Source organism: Chlorocebus sabaeus, chromosome 7 (genome assembly GCF_047675955.1).
Source record: "Chlorocebus sabaeus isolate Y175 chromosome 7, mChlSab1.0.hap1, whole genome shotgun sequence".
In the NCBI taxonomy this organism is placed as follows: Eukaryota; Metazoa; Chordata; class Mammalia; order Primates; family Cercopithecidae; genus Chlorocebus; species Chlorocebus sabaeus.
In genome coordinates this window covers 133,296,253-133,316,791 of record NC_132910.1, presented here as the reverse complement: position 1 = coordinate 133,316,791, position 20,539 = coordinate 133,296,253, and the positions used below count along the sequence as shown (strand labels likewise).

General features: G+C 38.7%; 1 protein-coding gene across 18 annotated transcripts in view; it reads right to left on the bottom strand.

Moving 5' to 3' along the window:
* TENM3 (teneurin transmembrane protein 3) overlaps positions 1–20,539 on the bottom strand; it is a 1,046,942-nt gene that overhangs the window by 128,613 nt on the left and 897,790 nt on the right. For all 18 annotated transcript variants that reach the window (XM_008000348.3, XM_073017739.1, XM_073017738.1 and 15 more), the window contains one exon: positions 12,995–13,117. In XM_008000348.3, the coding sequence (XP_007998539.3) occupies positions 12,995–13,117 (123 nt within the window). The remainder of the gene's footprint in view (positions 1–12,994; positions 13,118–20,539) is intronic.

Genomic DNA, 20,539 nt, shown 5'->3' with positions numbered 1-20,539 from the left:
CATACATATTGCACATTTTGTTCCAGACCACCACAATAAAGCAGGTATCACAATACAGTGAGGTACACACACTTTTTGGTTTACCATAACATAAAAAGTTACGTTTACACTGTACTGCAGTCTATTAAGTGTGCAATAGCATTATTTCCTTTTTTTTTTGAGATAGGGTCTCAAAAGTTGTCACCCAGGCTGGAGTGCAGTGGCCCAATCTCAGCTCACTGCAGCCTCAATCTCCCTGGGCTCAGGTGATCATCCTACCTTAGCTTCTCAAGTGCCTGAGACTACAAGTGCACAACACTAAGTCTGGCTAATTTTTTGGTGTTTTTTGTAAAGACAGGGTTTCAAGGCCGGGCGCAGTGGCTCAAGCCTGTAATCCCAGCACTTTGGGAGGCCGAGGCGGGCGGATCACGAGGTCAGGAGATCGAGACCATCCTGGCTAACACGGTGAAACCCCGTCTCTACTAAAATACAAAAAAAATTAGCCGGGTGAGGTGGCGGGCGCCTGTACTCCCAGCTACTTGGGAGGCTGAGGCAGGAGAATGGCATGAACTTGGGAGGCGGGACTTGCAGTGAGCTGAGATCCGGCCACTGCACTGCAGCCTGGGCAACAGAGCCAGACTCTGTCTCAAAAAAAAAAAAAAAAAAAAAAAAAAGACAGGGTTTCAACATGTTGTCTAGGCTGGTCTAAAACTCTTGGACTCAAGTGATCCACCAGCCTTGGCCCTGCAAAGTGCTGGGATTACAGGCATGAGCCACTGTGCCCAGCCAATAGGTTTCTACAAACCAATGTATAACCTTAATTTAAAAATATTTTATTGCTAAAAAATGCTAACGATCCTCTGATCAAGTCATAATCTTTTTGCTGGTGGAAGATCTTGCCTCAATGTAGGTAGCAGCTGATTGATCACGATAGTGGTTGCTGAAGGTTGGAGTGTCTGTGGCAATTTCTTAAAATAAGACAATAATTAAGTTTGCCACATTGACTCTTTCCATGAAAGGTTTCTCTGAAGGATGTGATGCTATTTGATATTGTTTTACTCACAGTAGAACATTTTTCAGAATTGGAGTCAACCCTCTCAAACCCTGCCACTGCTTTATCAACTAAGTTTATGATACTCTAAATCCTTTGTTGTTATTTCAACAATGTTCACAGCTTCTTCACCACCAGTAAATTCCATCTCAAATACCCACTTTCTTTGCTCATCCACAAGAAGCAACTCCTCATCCATTAAAGTTTCATGATGAGATTGCAGCAATTCAGTCACATCTTCAGGTTCTACTTCTAATTCTAGTTTTCTTGCTATTTCCACCAGATCTGCAGTTACTTCCGCCATTGAAGTGTGAACCCTCAAAGTCATCTATGAAGGTTGGAATCAAGTTCCAAACTCTAGTTAATGCTAGTCTTTTGACCTCTTCCCATGAGTCATAAATATTCTTAATAGCATCTAGAATGCTAAATCCTTTCCAGAAGGTTTTTAATTGACTTTGCCCAGATCTATCATGGGAAATCACTATCTGTCTATGATAGCCTTACAAAATGTACTTCTTAAATATGACTTGAAAGCTGAAATTACCTCGATCCATGGGCTGCAGAATGGATGCTGTGTCTGCAGACATGAAAACATTAACCTCCTCGTACATCTCCATCAGAGCTCTTGGGGGACTAGGCACATTGTCAATAAGAAGTAATATTTTGAAAGCACTCTTTTTCTCTGAGCAGTAGGTCTCAATGGTGGGCTTAAAATATTTGGTAGCCACGTTGTAAAGAGATGTGCTGTCATCCAGGCTTTGTTGTTCCATTTATAGAGCACAGGCAGAGTAGAATTAGCATAATTCTTAACAGCCCTATGATTTTAGGAATGATCAATAAGCACTGGTTTCAACTTCAAGTTACCAGTTGCATTACTCCCTAACAGAGTCAGCCTGTCCCTGGAAGCTTTGAAGCCAGGCCTTGACTTCTCCTCTCTAGCTAGGAAAACTCCTAGATGGCATCTTCTTCCAGTGTAAGGCTCTTTCATCTACACTGAAAATCTATTGTCTAGTGTAGCCGCATTCATCAGTGATCTTAGCTAGATCTTCTGGATAACTTGCTGCAGCATCTACATCAGCACCTGCTGCTTCACTTTGCATTTTTATGTCGCAGCGATGGCTTCTTTCCTTAAACCTCATGAACCAACCTTTGTTAACTTCAAACTCTTATTCTGCAGCCTCCTCACCTCTCTCAGCCTTTACAGAGTTGAAGAGAGAGCCTTGCTCTGGAGTAGGCTTTAGCTTAAGGGAATGTTATATCTGGTTTGATCATCTATCCAGGCTACTCAAATGTTCTCCTTATCAGTAATAAGGCTGTTTTGCTTTCTTATCATTCATGTGCTCACTGGAGTTGTGCTTTTAATTGCCTTTAAAAACTTTTCCTTTGCACTCACAACCTGGCCAAGTGTTTGGCACAGGAGGCCTAGCTTTCAGCCGATTTCATCTTGGACATGCCTTCCCCACTAAGCTTGATCATTTCTAGCTTTCGACTTAAACTGAGAGACGTGTGATTCTTCCTTTCACTTGAATACTTAGAGGCCACCGTGGGCTTATTGATTGGCCTAATTTCAATACTGTTGTGTCTCAGGAAATAGGAAGGCCCAAGGAGAGAAAGATGGTGGGGATGCTGGTCCCGGAGCAGTCGGCACACACACGCATGTATTGATTAAGTTCGCTGTCTTCTACGGGTGTGGTTTCTGGCACCCCCAAACAATGATAAGAGCAACATCAAAGATCACTGATTGAAGGTCACCGTAACAGATCTAACAATAATGAAAAAGTTTGAAATATTTTGAGAATTACCAAAATGCAACACAGAGACATGACGTGGGCACGTGCTGTTGGAAAAATGGTGCCGACAGACTTGCTTGACGCAGGGCTGCCACAAACACTCAGTTTGTAAAAAACACGGTATCTGGGAGGCATGATAAAGCGTAATAAAATGAGATCTTCCTGTAATACGATGAAAGCATTACAAAATTATAATATCAAAGGTGAATTAATATGAGCAATAGTTCAATTTTTCACCAAATTTTAAGCATACCAGATTAAACAAAGGGCCACTAAGTAGCAGAATAACAGGTCAAATTAGCAGTATTTTGCTAAGCCTTGGTAAAGTCTTTTTTGATATCCTACACAGAAACCGGGAAAGGATTGGTTCTAAAAACAGTGTAATAAATCTTTTTCAAAGTAGTTAGTTGCTGATTCTTCGCTTTTATGAGAAATGTGATGGAACTGGCAGCTTATAGACAACATTTTTTTTTAGAAATAGATCGCAATGTGATTTTTGACATATGACTAATAAGAATGTCAAATAATTGAAGAGCATCACTTAAAAAAAATTCTTCCATTGCCACTTATGTTGTAGCAAGATTTCTTTTGTTTATATTCATAAGAAAGGAAAACAGGATTAGAATTGAAACTGAATTTTGCTTTATTCTTATAAGGAATATTCATCTATGAATATATAAAGCATTTGAAAAAAGTTCCCATTCATCTCAGAGAGGTATTTTCAATACATTTTCACTTTTTATGTTTCAAATTATCAAAATCTTTAACACACTTACATAAGAATTAGGTTGTTTTCAGTCAAATGTGTACAACTACTAATTGTAAGCATAATTTAATATAGAAGAAAATAGGTTTTGAAAACATATGATCTCAAAAAATAAAAAAAAATTAAATTTGTATAGCTATTTTGTTTAAGGAGGTCACAAAAGCAAAATAGTTTGAAGCCCACTGATCTATTCTAGCTTTTCCCATGAAATATGACTCTCATCTCTAAAGTGCCTGTCAACTTCTATTTGCTTCAAGTTATTACACTATTTAGAATGAATTTATTTTGAATTACAGTCTTAGAATGTGTCTTTTCTAAAAGGTAGTTGCAGATCTGACCTCTCATTCTAATCAGTGATGTAGAAATATAAGGACATCACTGATTTTTCTCTGCAAAGTCCACTGAGATGGCAGCTTAGATTAGTACAGCCTTCCTGTTTAAGCTTCTAGTTTGAATATCAGCACACTAGGGTTTTGTGAAGGGGCTCTGTCTTTAAATTCTGCACTGCTGCTTTTCAAGTCACAGCCCTTCTCTCATGTGGCCAAGTCAAGTGTGTTCATTCCTGTTAGCATTTTCAAATGCTCTTTATTGATGGTAAACACACCCGGAAGTCAGTGGGCCATTGACACAGTTTGATAAACTTGTAAATACTTGCACAACCTTTTCCTCTGAAGCTCATCAGTCCTCTTAGATAAAAGCCTGGACACAGGAGTCTTTCATCATGTCCTGAATTCCAGAAAACTTTGGCTTCAGAAGAAATAAAAAAAAGGCCAGTTCTAGGGCTCTCTATCCTCCCTTACTGAGATCACTACATCCGCAAAGCCCTGGAGCCTGAACCTGGGAATGATCATAGGAAACACTAAGGTTGTCTGTAGGTTTTACTAAAAGAAAAAGGAGGAAAACTGGAGGAAAAAATAGAGACAGGGCAACAGAGTGCCCTGCAGTTATTCTAAACTCAAAGCTTGAGGGTTAGGAATCAAACCAATTAAAGCCTTCACAGAAAGAATGAAATGTACCATGTCTTCAAACACAATAGGGTATCATCTTGAAGGTTTTTTTCAGCGTGTCCTGTTGTGCCTGAATGTGGGAGCCACTAGAAGTCTTTTCACCTACTAACTGTGATTTTTTTCTTTCATCAGTAAGTATGTGTCACAACAGTCTTAATGTCTTAAAAGACAGTTGTCAGAGTGTGAAAACATAAAGAGACCACATACGCAAAGCTATTGTTATTCCTCTCCTTCTTATGTGATAACCAGTTCATACGAAAACACACCAGTGGAGTGAAAGTTTTTCAGATAATGCCTTTTAAAAAGTACTTTGAACTGAAAAATGTTTTATAAATAATAGTTTACCAACCACAGATGCTGTGAGGACAAAACAGAAGATTTAAAGTCATATTGGTAATTAGGAGGTTTGGTATCTGTTTGAAAATTATTTTGTGCTATTGGAAAAATGAGTGAAAATTATAAAATGCTAAGTTGTCTGCCATACATATCATGGATTTGCCACCTGCCTATGATGGGAGTAAACAAGCCTATAATGACTGAAATGGAAAGGCAGAAAAGAAATTCACTGTCAAAGTCTAACTGCAATTGTTGTGGAAGGCAAATGATAATATCATCTTAAATCCCACAGAGGCACTAATAATTAAGACATCAGGAAGCAAGGTTAAGCATTATAGACAATCAATAGCCCACCCTCCAATTCTATGACCTAACCTTGGATTCATACCCTGACTTTGAGATCTCTGAGAGAACATATCTTTTTATAAACAACCACATGCCATAATTTAGCATTGTGGATACAGAGTGTTATATCACAAGCTAAGTGAAATAAGACATAACTACTTTGCAAACATAGCTTAATGGACAAAATCAATACAGCGTCTAATTAAGGAGCTATTACACATTGTAATAACACAAATACTATGAACAATATTGAACAAAACTCAGTGCTTTTGCAGCCCTGTCAGCTCCGTTTCTCTAATTCACATGTTATCTTCAACCTGCTATCAAATCGAACTCTCTAGAGTTGTCTAGTACTTAAGAAAGTTGATACACGATTTAAATTGAGTAAAATTTAGTCCCAGCTACTCGGGAGGCTGAGGCAGCAGAATGGCGTGAACCTGGGAGGTGGAGTCTGCAGTGAGCCGAGATCGTGCCAAAAATTAAAAAAAAAAAAAAATTAAAAGTTAAAAGCAATTGCAATTATTTTAAGCAGCACAAATCATATGCACATATACACATACACACATATTTGTAGTTTTTCAACTCGTACCCATACAAAAAGAGTTCTTTTGATTGGAGAAGTCACTTGCCCTAGTTACACCGACTGAAATGTATAGCCTTTTCTTTCAGTCTTTATTATCTGAAATGATCCTGTGCTGAAATTGGGCATTTGTCTTGTCTTACTGTCCCTTTAGAAATCAAGCTGGTGTTGAAATGTCCTGTCACGTACACTCTGCTTTTCCCTAACGGAGATTTTCTAATTCATTGTAATAACTCACTCGATTCCTGTCCAGCCTAGAATTCACATGCTCTGGAAACAACAGCTGTGATCATCTTGCTTTGACTGCTGTATTCCCAGAATCTTGCTCACTGCATGGCACATAATAAGTGCTCATTAAATAAATGTAAAATGAATAAATTTTATTCATTCAAAAAAAGATAATATTGTTTTCATAAAATTCAAATAACTATATATAAATAACAAATGATGGAGATTTCCATTATTGCTTTAGAGGATACTACCGATGCTGATTTAGAGAAGTGTCTTCTTAAAATTTTGCTATGAATTACAAGTGCATCATCTTGAATCACGGAGTGAAGAGCAAACAATCACTGACATGCATTGAATAGCTGTCATGTTCCAATCATTGCTTGGCACCCTGTATGCATTATCTGATTCAAACCTCATTGTAAACCTTTATATTACCCTGTAAAGAAACAGGAAGTGAGAGTGGTAATTTGCTTAAAGGCACCCAGTGAGTGGCAGAGCTTCAGTTCTTAGCCAGTATTCTATACTAATACTTTGCATATACTTGATGTATGGCCCTTCATATACTTTATATCATATTATTTAGTTGTATTATTTTCACGCATTCATTCAACAAATACTTTGTGAGCAACTATTACATGCCAGGACTGTGCCAAGGGCTTGGTATACAGCAGTGAAAGAACAGACAGGATCCTTGCCTTATAGTCTAGTCATGAGACTAGATGAGATGCATTAAATAGTACTAGTGATAACCATAAACAGTTTTCAAGCATTTACTATGTACTATACACCATTGTATGTTTACACCTTTGTATATTTTCATTGAATACTCAAGAGCAAAGACAATTCTATGAAGAAAATTAGTCCCTTTTAATTGATGAGACCACTTAGGCACAAAGAAGCTATATAACCCAAGTAGCACAGGCATTAGTGATCAGAACTAGGATACAAAACCTGGTGGTGAGGCTCATAAGTCTATACTCTTTATCTCTGTGTGATATTGTTTTTACACTACGCTATGGTGTGATGCACAGCCAGACTGTGGAGAGCCTTGTAGGTCATTTAAAGACTTCTGACCAGAATCTAGGTCACTGAAAGGGCTTAGGCAAGGAACTGGTATCTCAGATGTGTGTGTGAAGAGCGGATGAGCAAGACTGGAGACGAACAGTGCAGATAGGAGGCCACTATATCCAGTTGAGAGAAAACAGGATTCAGAAGATATTATGGGTCAGAGTTGAAGGAACTTAGAGACTGACTAAATATGGGAGATGAGAGAGGAGAACCAATCACTGGGCCTTCTGGACCAGTGATGAAGTGAACGATGGTGCCATTTCCTAATACAGGAATCCCTTCTTATCCGTAGGGTCTATGTTCCAAGATCCCCAGTGGATGCCTGGAACTGTGGATAATATCAAACCCTATATCTACTATATTTTTTCGTATACATTCATGCCTATGATAGCTTATAAATTAGGCAAGAAAAAGATAATAATAGAACAATTATAACAATATACTGCAATGAAAGTTAAGTGAATGTGGTCTGTCTCTCTCTCTCAAAGTATCTTAATAGTTTCAGACCACAGTGGACTACAGGTAACTAAAACCACAAAAAGCAAAACTGGAGGGGGGATGTGGGAAGGTACTGTACAGAAATCCCTGAAAGAGAGGCAAATTTGGAAAGAAAGATGGCTTGGCAATTGTATTTTCCAAAGATGGCCACAACAGTATCTTCCATCCCACGTGCCCTTGTACAATGACACGACAGGTCCCTAGTCAAGAGGAGGAGTTTAATTCCCCTCCCCAGGAATCTTGGCTGACCTTCCTGACCATCAGAATGTGATGGCAATGATAGCCTAGAATGGCCACTGCTAGGTCATACAAAGCTGGCAGCTTCTGTCATGGTCTCTTGGAGTGCTCCCTCTTGGGATCTTCCTCTTCAGAACCAGCTGCTATGTTCTAAGAGGCCCAAGCCACATGGAAGGCCATGTTTAGGTGCCCCAGCTGGTGACTACCATTGAGCTCAGGTCAACAGATGGCATTAACTGCCAGCCATGTGAATGAGCTACCCTGGACTTCCAGCTCGGTGGAGCCTTTGGTTAACCTTGGTTGACATCTGAAAGCAATTGCAGTGTCCTAAGTAAGAGCACAAGAACTACCTGGTCAATTCACTGAACCACAAGAGATGATAACAAATTGCTTTTTAAGCCACTGAGTTTTGTTATGGTTTGTTATGTAGTAACAGATAACCAAAGTAGTTGATGGGTTCTGTTTTAGACATGTGGAGTTTAAGATGCATGGAAAACACCAAGTGGAAATGTTCCAAAGACAATTGGATAATTTTATGTAGTTGAGATCTGGAGCTGAGGAGAGACACTGGACTTCTGATTTGACAGTTAGGAACACAGGGAATGTAACTGGAGCCATGAAAGTGGGTGACAGAATCCAGAGTGATTATGTTGTGAAGAGCAGAGTCCTGAGAAACAGCAGTGTTTAGGGATCAGGTAGACAGGAGGTGAGTCAACTAAACAGAGGTATCATTGCCAAAATAGTCAGGGAGAAAGTCAAAGTGAATGTGGTATCACAGAAGCTAAGGAAAGAATATTTCAACAGGAGGGATAGGTTAACTATTAAATGGTTCCAAAAACTCAAACATGATAAAGAATAAAGAGGTTACACCGATGCTATTGACAAAGCAAGGGGTAACTCTGGAGACATCCGTTTCGGTGGTGGTAAAGGTAGAGGACAGTCATGAGCAAGGAGTACTGTGAAGGCCCACCTGTAAGAGGGGTAAACAGAAGGCAGAGAAGTGATCAAAGTGACCTAGCACACTATGTTCAAGAAGGCTGGAAGCACCGGGCAAGGTGGCTCACGCCAATAATCCTAGCACTTTGGGAGGCTGAGGCAGGAGGATTGCTTGAGCTCAGGAGTTCAAGGCAGCCTGGGCAACATGGTGGAGCACTGTCTACAAAATATACAAAAATTAGCCAGGCATGGTGACATGTGCCTGTAGTCCCAGCTACTTGGCAGGCTGAGGTGGGAGGATCACTTGAGCTTAGGAGGCCGAGGCTGCAGTGAGCCAAGCTGTGATGGCACCACTGCATTCCAGCCTGGGTGACAGAGTGAGACCCTGTCTCAAAAATAAAATAAAATAAAATAAATAAATAAATAAAAAGAAGGCTGGTAGAAGAGAGAGGCAGCAGGAGGCAAAGTGAAGAGATTATTGTTTTCCAAGATGTGAAAGACTGGAATGTTCCAATGTTGACTGGATGGGATCAGTAGAATGAGGACATTCTGAAGAGAGAGAATGGAATTGAAAGGACCCATCATGCAAAAACGAACCTGGAATATGGGGAGAAAAGGTGGAAGCACAGATCCACATACATGCAGGAATAAAGATGTGTCTACAGAAAATCAGAGTTTCCCTTGCAAGTTTCTATTTTATTTTAATAGAATGCAAGGTCCTCTGAGGAGAGAGGGTTTCAAGTACAGCAGGAGGATCTGAAATAGTTGTTGAGAAGTATGGGGGAGAGAAGTTTGTGACGGATAGTAGGGCTGCCGACTGTTGAAGCTGGAAAGTCAGGAGACAGGTACTATTAGTCCCTCTTCACATGTGAAGAAATTGAAGCCCAAAGAAGTCAGTGAAGTAACTTGCTGAACGTTACAAAGTAAATAAACGAAGGAGCCAGGACTTGAGTATAGGACAGTGTGATTCTTTCCAGTACATTAGGCTAAATTAATTCCTTGGGCCAGGGGAATAAGTTTAGTTTCTGGAAAGAGACCAGTGTTTGAGCTACAAACTTCATTCTTACCTCTTTATTCACTTTGTCCATTTCCATCAGTTTTGTCTAAGACCCTACACTTCTGATAACTCATCTCTAAAATCTGTAGGCAAAGAAGGTCTCAGGAATAATCAATAAAAGATGATGGCACGTAATAGAAATTCTTCTTTTAGCTACTAAATACCATTTAGGAGCTCTGGCTCAGTGTTAACTTAAATGCAAGCAGGGAGTTTACTGCACCCTTAGCACAATGATTGTTCCTTAGAATTATATTTACAAAATAAGAGTAAAATAGGACTGCATAAATAAGAGTATTACATTTAGAAGCTGTGAAATAATTTTCTCACTATGCTTTTCACAGTTCATTCTCCCAGCGAGCTTTGTTCAGAATTCTAAAGCTTTCTCAAGGGTTGTAATCTCCTAGAATTTCTAAAGAGATGATGTGATCTGCTTCTTGGATAGTACGTAAAATTTAAGTAGTGGGTGGTGGTACATGGACACTGAGGTTCATCACGAGAGCCTAAAAGCAGTGCTTTGCAGGTACCTCCCTCCTTGTAAATAGAGTTCTCATCCACTTCCTGTGCCCTAGGTCTTTAAGTATTATATTTAGGAGATACTAAGAACTTGTATTTGGAAAAGGAGAAATAAGAATTCCTTACAATTTAGGGTTTTGGGGGCTATTCAAGGAATAATAAAGAAGGCAAGTAACTAATAGTTAGGTCACTCTTTTGACAAGGTCAGAGCCCAGACAGAGACAGCTTTTCCATGCCAGGAAATGTCTACAAATCCCCTAGTCCAGTTGGCAGTTCTCTAGTGCACTTACCTGATTCTGGGGCTTCCATTAACCATTCCCTATATAGGAGACTTTTACACATCTAGGAAGAAAGTACTTCGCTTATATGTACATACAGGTGCTCTAAAGGTGCACAGAACTGTATACAACTGAATTCTATGATCATTTGGGGGAACTTCAGTCCCTCTTAGAGAAGGAGGCTACCAAAGCAGTACTTCTGAAATTACAGATCACAATATTTTGTAAAGTATGAAATTATTTTAGTGGGTTGCAAGTGGCATTTGTTAAAAATGAGAAATACAATAAAATAAAATGGAAAATTCCAGGATGCATTTTACAAGCCAAGGATAAATGTTATTTTGGGAAGCATATTTCAGATACATATGTATATGTGTGTGTACATGTTGGCTTTGACGTAGCATGTATTTCTTATTGCACTGTCATGGTCAACAGCTTAAAAGTCACTGTTTTTGAGGACTCCAGCTTTATAGAAATTTCTACTAATAAAGCCATATTCATGTGATGTTCTTTGTTCTTCCAAACCTCTGGGACTGATAAGATCCTAGGCGGCCCATTCCAGAGCTGCCCTAAATTTTCTTGCAAATCTGAATAACAAAGCACCCTGCACAAAGTTACAAAGTAAACAGGTGAAGCGGCAAGGATTTGAATGTAGGCTTCTGTGAGCTGAGGAGTGCCGATGTGAGCTGAGGCATTCCCTGGCAAAACACCAGGAGCCAGCACCCAGGCTGCGGGAGTCTCTGAGTCCACAGCTTTCTCAGTATCATGCTTTTCAAGGACTGTGAAACCAATTAGCCAAACTCTATTTTCATTTTAATCATAACAAAAGGTTAAGCTGTTGTAAAATAAATAAAATATCCATAATAAGCTTTTGTCTCTTTGGTATAATTACAATTTGTTCAGTCTGTAAAAAAGTTCCCGACACGCATGGTTAATAAGTACCATTTGATCATTTTCACAGGAACCATGCATTTTAAGAGACAGTCTAAATTTCAGTCAATACAAACCAAAAATAAATATTTTTAATTTCTGTGTAGTTACTCATTTTGTTCATATGTGTGTTATTAATGTATAAAAAAAACTAAGGTAATTGAAATTTATGTAATTAAAATTTCCCATCTATAGTTTCAACCCTCTTTAACTCCCTCTACAGTGACTGCCACTGTCTACGTTAGGTGGGTGACATGTCAGACACCAGCTTACAGTTCTTCTGGAACATGCAGAACTTTATATAAAAAGGTTCCATATGGTGGGAGATTCATTATTATTATAAAAATCGAATGTCGTAAAATTCCTCAACCTCCCTAAGGAGAAAGAGAAGTGTCATAAAGTATTATTATTACTAAAACAGAAGATGGAAAAAAAGAATAAAAAAGGTGCAAAGTATTCATCACAGTAAATGGGTACATGGAACACAGCAGCATATATGTCCATTAAATGTGAAATAATTTCTGTCTGGTCTTGCAAAGAAACCAGCCACATGAGGATAGACATATTAATGCCAAAGCTGAACACGAATGTATGAGATAAGAAACAAAGAGGAAGAAGAGTTAGGGGACTGCCTAAAGGGAAATAATTTATTAATCAGATGACAGAAAAAGGCATCTTCATCAGGTTGCTCTGAGGTATAAAGTATTATGATATTTTGCAAAAAGTCAGAGAATACCAATGCAAGACATGTACACACACACATAAATAATATAAAAGTATTTGTAATGTAAGTGTACAGATGTATATATAAATTTTTCTAAGTGTTTATATTGAAAAAACGGAATTATCTAACCACTTAAATTCCATTTTTAATTCAGAGCCAATTGATTTCAAAATCTTTGTTAGCTCAAAGTGCAAATTCTTAAAGGTTTAGAGAAAGGGCAACCAGAGAAAAGGTCAATAAATTATAATCCTTTAATGTGTTTTGCATTTAAATGCTTTTCTAATAAAATTAATATAGTGTTCCAACTCCACATTCAAGTTGAATGAAGAAAACCTAATATACCCAAGGTAATGTAAGAGATGATACACTGAATTATAATCTATTTGCAGACAAAAAATAAAACTCAATACACACTTGCAAAAGGGAAAGGCAGAAAAGCCTAGCCATCAAATCAGAAGGCAGAAAATCGTATCATTCCTGTAATAAAAATGTGAATTTTCAACCTTTCAAGTAAATTAATTAAAAAAAAAACTCATACAAAGATGATATCTGTAATTTCGAAACCTCTTCCCTGTTCCATCTAAACTAGATGTAAGCATGGGTAAAAATAAATTTATAGAAAAGGGATGTTAGAAGAAAAACACAGGATACATAATTCTTTCGCTTACCATTGTCTCCAGAAGGCAGTGACACAGTGTTTGTTGGCATGGTATCCGAATTCACTTTTCCATTCTCAAATGTGTCATTTTCAGTCTGCTGTAGCTGCCAGTTGAGGCCAAAGAGATGCATTGCTGGGGGGAATAAACACACGTTGTTTAAAGGTCTGCTGCCTTCAGCTACAACAGCAATCGCTAAGCATGTTTAAAACCAGAGTCACAGGTTAACTTAAAATTTCCATTTTTGGAAATAACAAGGATAACTGCACAATGAAAATTATAAAACAAGGAGTTCCTCAAACAAATATAATTTACATAGCAATGCAGTGCAATATGGTGGCACTTCAATAACAATTTCATACTATTCAGTTCATTGGTACCAGGAAACTCTTAGAAATCAATCATTATTTGCTCTAATGGCTGAGTTCCATTTTTCACCATTTTTTAAGTAACTGGTACAACACTGTATAACAGCATTTGCCAAACTTACTAGACCACAGGTCACTTGCAAATTTATATAACTTTGCTGCAACACCTGTAGATGCTTAACAGCCATGATCCTCTACCTTCGGGTTAACCCTAACCCTAACCCTAACCCTAACCCTAACCCTATATCTATAGGGAAGCCCAGCGATGGTCCTATTACCATATCATGAAAGAGAACTTTTTTGATATTTTTAGACATTATTTTACTTACTGTATATACTGGAATTCACCAGAGCGACGGAGGAAGAATAAGAAGGCACAAAGCTAGGCAGTTCTTACTGCTGAGGTATTTTATGTAGTCTGGAATCCAGGTTACTGAACTATTTGGAGTCACCTGACTAGACCATGGCACCCCTCAACAAACAGTCCCTTCTGTCTGCAATGCTTCTCTCTGACAGGGAAATACCTGTGCATCCCTCACACCCTGACTGGGTGAAGTGTTTATTCTAAGACTATTTTAGTTCACTTTTGTGTCTCATTTGTAAGACATAACTTTACATAAGGATACAGTGCCTGATACCTAGTAGGTCTCAATAAGTATCTGTCAAATAAATGGATTAAAGTTAGGAATATTCTCTTTTCTGAGATTTTAAAAATCTAAGAAAACACTGTGTGGATTAAAATATAGTAATTTAGAGAAAAAGTTAATACATAGAAAACAAATGTATAAATGGCTAAGAGAGGAGAACATGTTAATCGCTGATGACTGCTTTACTATAACGCTGTCTGAAAAGCAGTTGACTGAAAGTCTACTACTACTATATGTAATTAACTAAACTTTAAAAACTTGGTAGTTTTACGATTTTCTGTTAACAGTCCACATTCTTTTGTTAATAATACCTGATATAAAAGCATGCTATAGTAAGAAAGATACCAAAAATAGGCAGACAGCTACATCTACCCTGTATATTTTAAATAAATGTATATACTCACACTCCCTGCTGAAGTTATCCTTGGCCAGCAATTCCTCTTAAACTCTGATTTTGATGGATTAAGATATAGGTTATAGAATTCTTGAATTTACAAGTTGTCATCTTGTAAACAGGTATAACTTCATGTGTCATTTTGCATTAAATTGCATAGTGTTTGACTTGCTAAACATTTATCACTTCATACATTTTTCAGGGTTTCAGATGCTTCACCAAGTTTTTGAACAAAACAATGGGAGCTAGTTTTGCATAGAGTAAAATGTTTGACAGACATACTCTGGCATAGCAGCAATAAATATCCCAAGAGGGTCAAAGTTTCCACACAAAATAATTTGTCATCATTGTGATCTTTTAACATAAAAAGTCTTCTTGCCCAATAGGTTTGCTCATATTACCAGTTTTTATAGATTTTTGAAGAGTAGACGTAATCCATGGGACCATGCGCAGATGTCATATGTTAAACAGTAATGTGATGTTTATGTTGGGAGAGCTATTTTATTTTTTGCCAGGTAGGCAATAGCTTTATATTTTTATTACAGAGAATCTCAATAAAGTGGGATGCTGGTTCTACTTAAGATGCTACATAATGAGACTCATATCCAAAAACATTATCTCTTAATACTGCACTGAAAACAGCAACCAACAAGTTGTTTGGTCTTAGGGTATCATCTACTTTGAAATTATTGGTGTTTCATATTTAGTGATGCCCTTGGCACTCATTATGTATAATTTAAGATATGCATACAAATGCAGGGTGTTAGTGGGGTTGACTCTCCAAAGTTAGAGAGAGAGAGGAGACAGAGGAGAAAAAGGAGAGAGAGGAGACAGAGAGGCAGGCAGCAAACTCATAAAAGTCAAGAATGCTACAGAAATTACTGAGCAGTGGTGTAATAAAACTAAATGGGGTATCTGGCAGAAAAAAAGGGAAAATTAGCCAAATCAAATATATCTGAAAATAAAGAAGGCTAAGTCCAGTTCTTCAATGCCAGAGTTGGAAAGCAGAACTGAACTCATGGAAAAGCATCTGCTGCCACTATTCATGGGTGGCACCACGGATCCTTGGTTTAGGCATGTCCCAAAGTAAGGTGTGCAGACAGTGGCAAGAAGCAGCTGGGGGCGCTGTGCTCTTCCGAGTCCCTCACTGCTCTGGGTCTCAGGTGAGGAGGTAAAGCCACGAGTGATATCAGGCATTCCCGGCCCCAGACACGGTCCTTGTGCTGGTGGTAGAACATCATGATGCAACATACATTTTAAACCATTCATTGAACAAACACTTTGTGTCATGAACCGTACTGGTACTTCACTGGCATTATCTGTAATCTTCACAAAGATTCTGTTGAATGGTTACTATGACTTATTTTTTTTTTTCTCGTTTTAAATCCAAGAAAGTGGAGATTTGTTGAGAGTTGAAGGTTTTTTGAGAGTTTGCATGCAGTTTGCAATGGACGTTAACCTCAAACCCCGACCTTCCGACGACAAAAGACATATCACTACGTACCTCTGTATTCTACCAGTGGGTAGTGGGATGTGAAAATCCATACAGAAGGAAGTGAAACGCAGCTTGTGTGTGGGCCACAGGCTACGATAACACTTCTCTACTACATCCAGGACACCACAGGCTGGGGCAGTATGCGGGGGCTGGTGCCGAGGATATCAGTAGGTAACATCTGTGTGTCCTGGGCACGGTTCTACACAGTACTTTCCCACTATTCTGTTGGAAACTAAAGTTTTACAGTAATATGATGACGACAGTAGTGAAATTAAGAACAGGCTATTTTGTTTAACTACAAGATTCTTAAAAAACAACAATTTAAAAGTTACAAAAGTACAAAAGTATTGTAATTGTGAATTTTAAGGTTATAGAAATAATATTCATGTAGATTTAATCATGAAAAATTTTTATTTCTAATATTATGCTTCTTAGTTTTATGTCATTTCCATGTATTTCTAGGTGAACATAATAGTGAAAGGGCCATGAATTCATATCCAAAATGTTATCCAAGGCAGAACGAAATTTGTAGATGACAGCAGTACTGTCTATCTGAGATATATATGTATCAGTGTGTTTTTCACAATATAAAAAACCTTGAAGTCCATTATCTTCTTTTTTGTAGAATGATTATATTTGCGCCACGAGGTAAATATAATCATAAGTTGTCCAAATGTTAAAACTGGCAAATACAAGATTTTTACCAACTATAAATGGGAGTATTTTGCAAGATAATTCTTCAGTTGGTTGTTTGGAATTGGGATATATTTTCTCTTACTAAAAATCTCAGAAAGGGTGGTTAAGTCTCCAGTGCATCTACAAAAGTCTGTCTATATATCCCATAGAAATATGTATCCACCTAGCAACAAAAGGCATGAGCAAGAATGTTCACAGAAGCATTATTTTTAATAGCCTCAAACTGGAAACAACCCCAGACTTGACATCTGGCAGCAGTAGAATGGAAACACAAATTATAGGCCAGATATACAATGGAATTCTACACAGCAGCATTAGGAATGAGCTGCTGGCAGACACAATACAGATGAATCTCACAAGCCTAATGTTGGGGAAAAGAAACCAATCACACACAGAAAGTGAATACTGTATAAGTTCATGTATATAAAGTTCAGAGGCAGGTAAAAGCAACTGAGAAGAATGAAAGTCACCATGGTGATGACCTCTAGGAAGGAAGGAACAGGTAGCGGCTGGCACAGTCCCTAGAGGTTTCTGGAGTGCTGCTCACAGTCTACCTGGGAGGTGGTTCCATTGGTGTGTTCACTTATCATGATCCACATACTTTTCTAAATGTGTATTATACTTAAATAAAAATTACTTAGGGCATGGTGGCTCACCCCTGTAATCCTACCCGGCACTTCATGAGGCTGAGGTGGGTGGATCACCTGAGATCAGGAGTTTGAGAGCAGCCTGGCTCTACTAAAACTACAAAAATTAGCCAAGTGTGGTGGCAGGTGCCTGTAATCCCAGTTATTTGGGAGGCTGAGGCAGGAGAATTGCTTGAACCTGGGAGGTGGAGGTTGCAGTGAGCTGAGATCATATCACTGCACTCCAGCCTCGGTGACAAAGTGAGACTCTGTCTCAAACCCTACCCCCCTCCCCCAAAAAAACAAACAAGCAAGCAAAAAAGAAAAAAACAAAAAACACTTAAAAGTAATCCATCTAACACTCAGCATAGCTAAAAATAACATACATTTTTTTACCCTCCCTAAATCTTCCCTAAAAGTAGTTTTCTCTACAAGGCTATCAGGCTTTCCTTTCCACGATGCTGCAGGTGCGGCAACGGTGACGGTTTGTGCTCCAGCCCCAAGAGGTAACGAATAAATGAGGTGCAGAGTGAAGACACAGTACAGAAGAAGGGCACATGACACCACCAGGTGGGAGGAAAAGGAAAGAGTAAGGAAAGACTCAGTGCAAATCTCAGGAAGTACAAACTTTAAGGAGGAAGGCAATACGATTAAACATATTCATGTATTGTGGTGATGACTGTCAGCTCATGGCCCTCCCCAATTGATTTTTAGTTTAAAAACATGATTTGTCTTGGCACTAATGTAAAGAAATGGAAACCCTTGTGTGCTGTTGGCTAGGAATGCAAAATGTTGCAAACACTATGGAAAACAATATGGTGATTCCTCAAAAAACTTAAATATAGAAATACCATATGATCCAGCAATCCCGCTTCAGGCTACATACCCAAAAGAACAAGAATTAAGGTCTTGAAGAGATATGTACACACTTGTTTTCATACCAGCACTATTCACAATAGTCAAGAGGTGGAAGTAACCCAAATGCCCATAGGTGGATGAATGGAGAAAGACAATGTGGTTATACACACAATGGAAGAGTATTCTGCCTTAAAAAGGAAATCTTGTCACATGCTGTTGTATGTGACATGCAAACCTTGAGGACTTTATGTTAAATGAAGTCAGTCAGTTAAAAATACTGTATAATTCCACTTGCATGGACTAGCTGAAGTAGTCAAAGTCATAGAATCTTAAAGTAGAACGGTGGTGACCAGGGGTGGGGAAGAGGGAGAAATGGAGAGCTGTTTGATAGGGACAGAATTTTAGCTTCATACTAGCAAAACATTTTGTAAATCTGATGCATAACAATGTGAATCCTAACTGAGCTATACATTTAAAAATGTGTAAGATGATAACTTTTTAAACGTATTAAATGTGTGTCTTACTAGAATTTAAAACCAAAACTATTATAACTTGTCACCCTGCAGAAAATCATTGTTGTTAAGATGAAGAAATGGGACTGTGACACAAAGTGGGAAACTTAACCCAGAAGGTATGAAGTGACCAGCATCTGACTGTATCTGACTGTACAATGAAGGTCTCTGTGTTTGTTCCTTCAACTTAAGCATGTTTACAAATGGTTTAGAAGAGATGAAAAAGCAATGTTTGGGGTATAAATGTCATGCTTACTTACAGAATCAGGATTTTCAAGGATTTCTTAATTCTGATTTCTTCTAAATTATTGTTTAATTCCTCTTTCCCTTTACTACCAGGTATCTCAAAAGAAGAGACCACAATATACACTTCCTCAGCACACACTTCTTTTCTCCTCACTGACTGATGTTCCTCACTACCGTGCTAAAATCTCTCTCACAATGGTTATGGGTATCTCTTCTTTTATTTTTATGTATGTATGTATGTATGTTTGAGATGAAGTCTTGCTCTGTCACCCAGGCTGGAGTGCAGTGGCACAATCCCGGCTCACTGCAGCCTCCACCTCCCGGGTTCAAGCTATTCTTGTGCCTCAGTCTCCTGAGTAGCTGGGATTATAGGCACCTGCCACTATGCCCAGCTAATTTTTATATTTTTAATAGAGAAGGGGTTTCACCAGGTTGGTCAGGCTGGTCTTGACCTCCTGACTTCAAGCAATTCACCCGCCCTGGCTTCCCAAAGTGCTGGGATTACAGGAGTGAGCCACTGTGCCCAGCTGGTATCTCTTAAATTGCCACATCCAGTAGCCTCATGCCAATATTCATCCTGTTTACATCTCAAGAGTACTGGGCATTATTAGCCACCCATCTTCAATACTTTATTTTCCTTTCATAATCCTCCTGGTTCTCTTCCCAGCTCTCTGCTGGTTCCCAGTTGTTCTCCTTAAATCATTATGTGGAAGTCTTACAGGCTATTCACAAGTAATCAAATTCTCCTGGACATATATTGGAGTTACCCTTCCCTGCCCTTCTGAAGCCTTATAACTTTGCTTTAGATAAAGACATTTTTGGGCAAAAGTAGTATGTCTTACCTCTGTGAGGAAGATTTAAGAACCAATACGTAATGTGTTGCATTCCCATGCAGTAATCATGCAAATGTGCTGAGTAGTGTTTCTGTCAAGTCTAGGTCCTTGAGTGAGCAGAACCCCCTTGACAAGAACCACCCTGCACATGTAGCTTCAGCAACAATAAACCGTCATGTTAAGCCACTGTAGTAGGTAGCCTCTGAGATGGTCCCAGATAAGCCCTGCCTTCTGGTATTCACACCCTTGTATAATTCACTCCCCTTGAGTTTAGGCTTGATTTAGTGACTTGCTTACAATGGAAAGCATATGGCAGAAATAATGGAATGTCTCTTGAGCTTAGGTTACGAAAGACTTCAGCTTCTGTTTTGGTTGTTCTCTCTCTCTCTTTTGGACTGCTTTCCATGGTGAAAACCAGCTGTCATATCATGAGGCAGCCTCATAAAGAGGCCCATATGATAAGAGACTGAAGTGTGCCAAAAACCATGTGTGTGAGTTTGGAAGCACATCCTCCAGCACCAGTTGAGCCTTCAGATGAAACAGCAGACCCAGTCTGTGGTTTGACTGTAACCTTATAGACTGTGAGGCAGAGGCACCCAGCTAAGTTGGGCCCAGCTGCAATTACAGACTGATACAGCCATTCGGGTTTTTAGGGTTGTTTTTACCACTCCACAACCTGCCTACTCCTGACCCACACAATGCCTCCATGTATTCCCCAAAATACAGACATTCACCAAAGTCCTTCCTTGACCTTCCTTTCATGTTAACCACTTTTATAATATCAACTCTCAATTCCATGTGGATGGATGACTTTGAAATATGTATCTCTTAACACTGAATTCTTTCCTGACCGAGCTATACTTCAAACTTTGCATTTTTCTA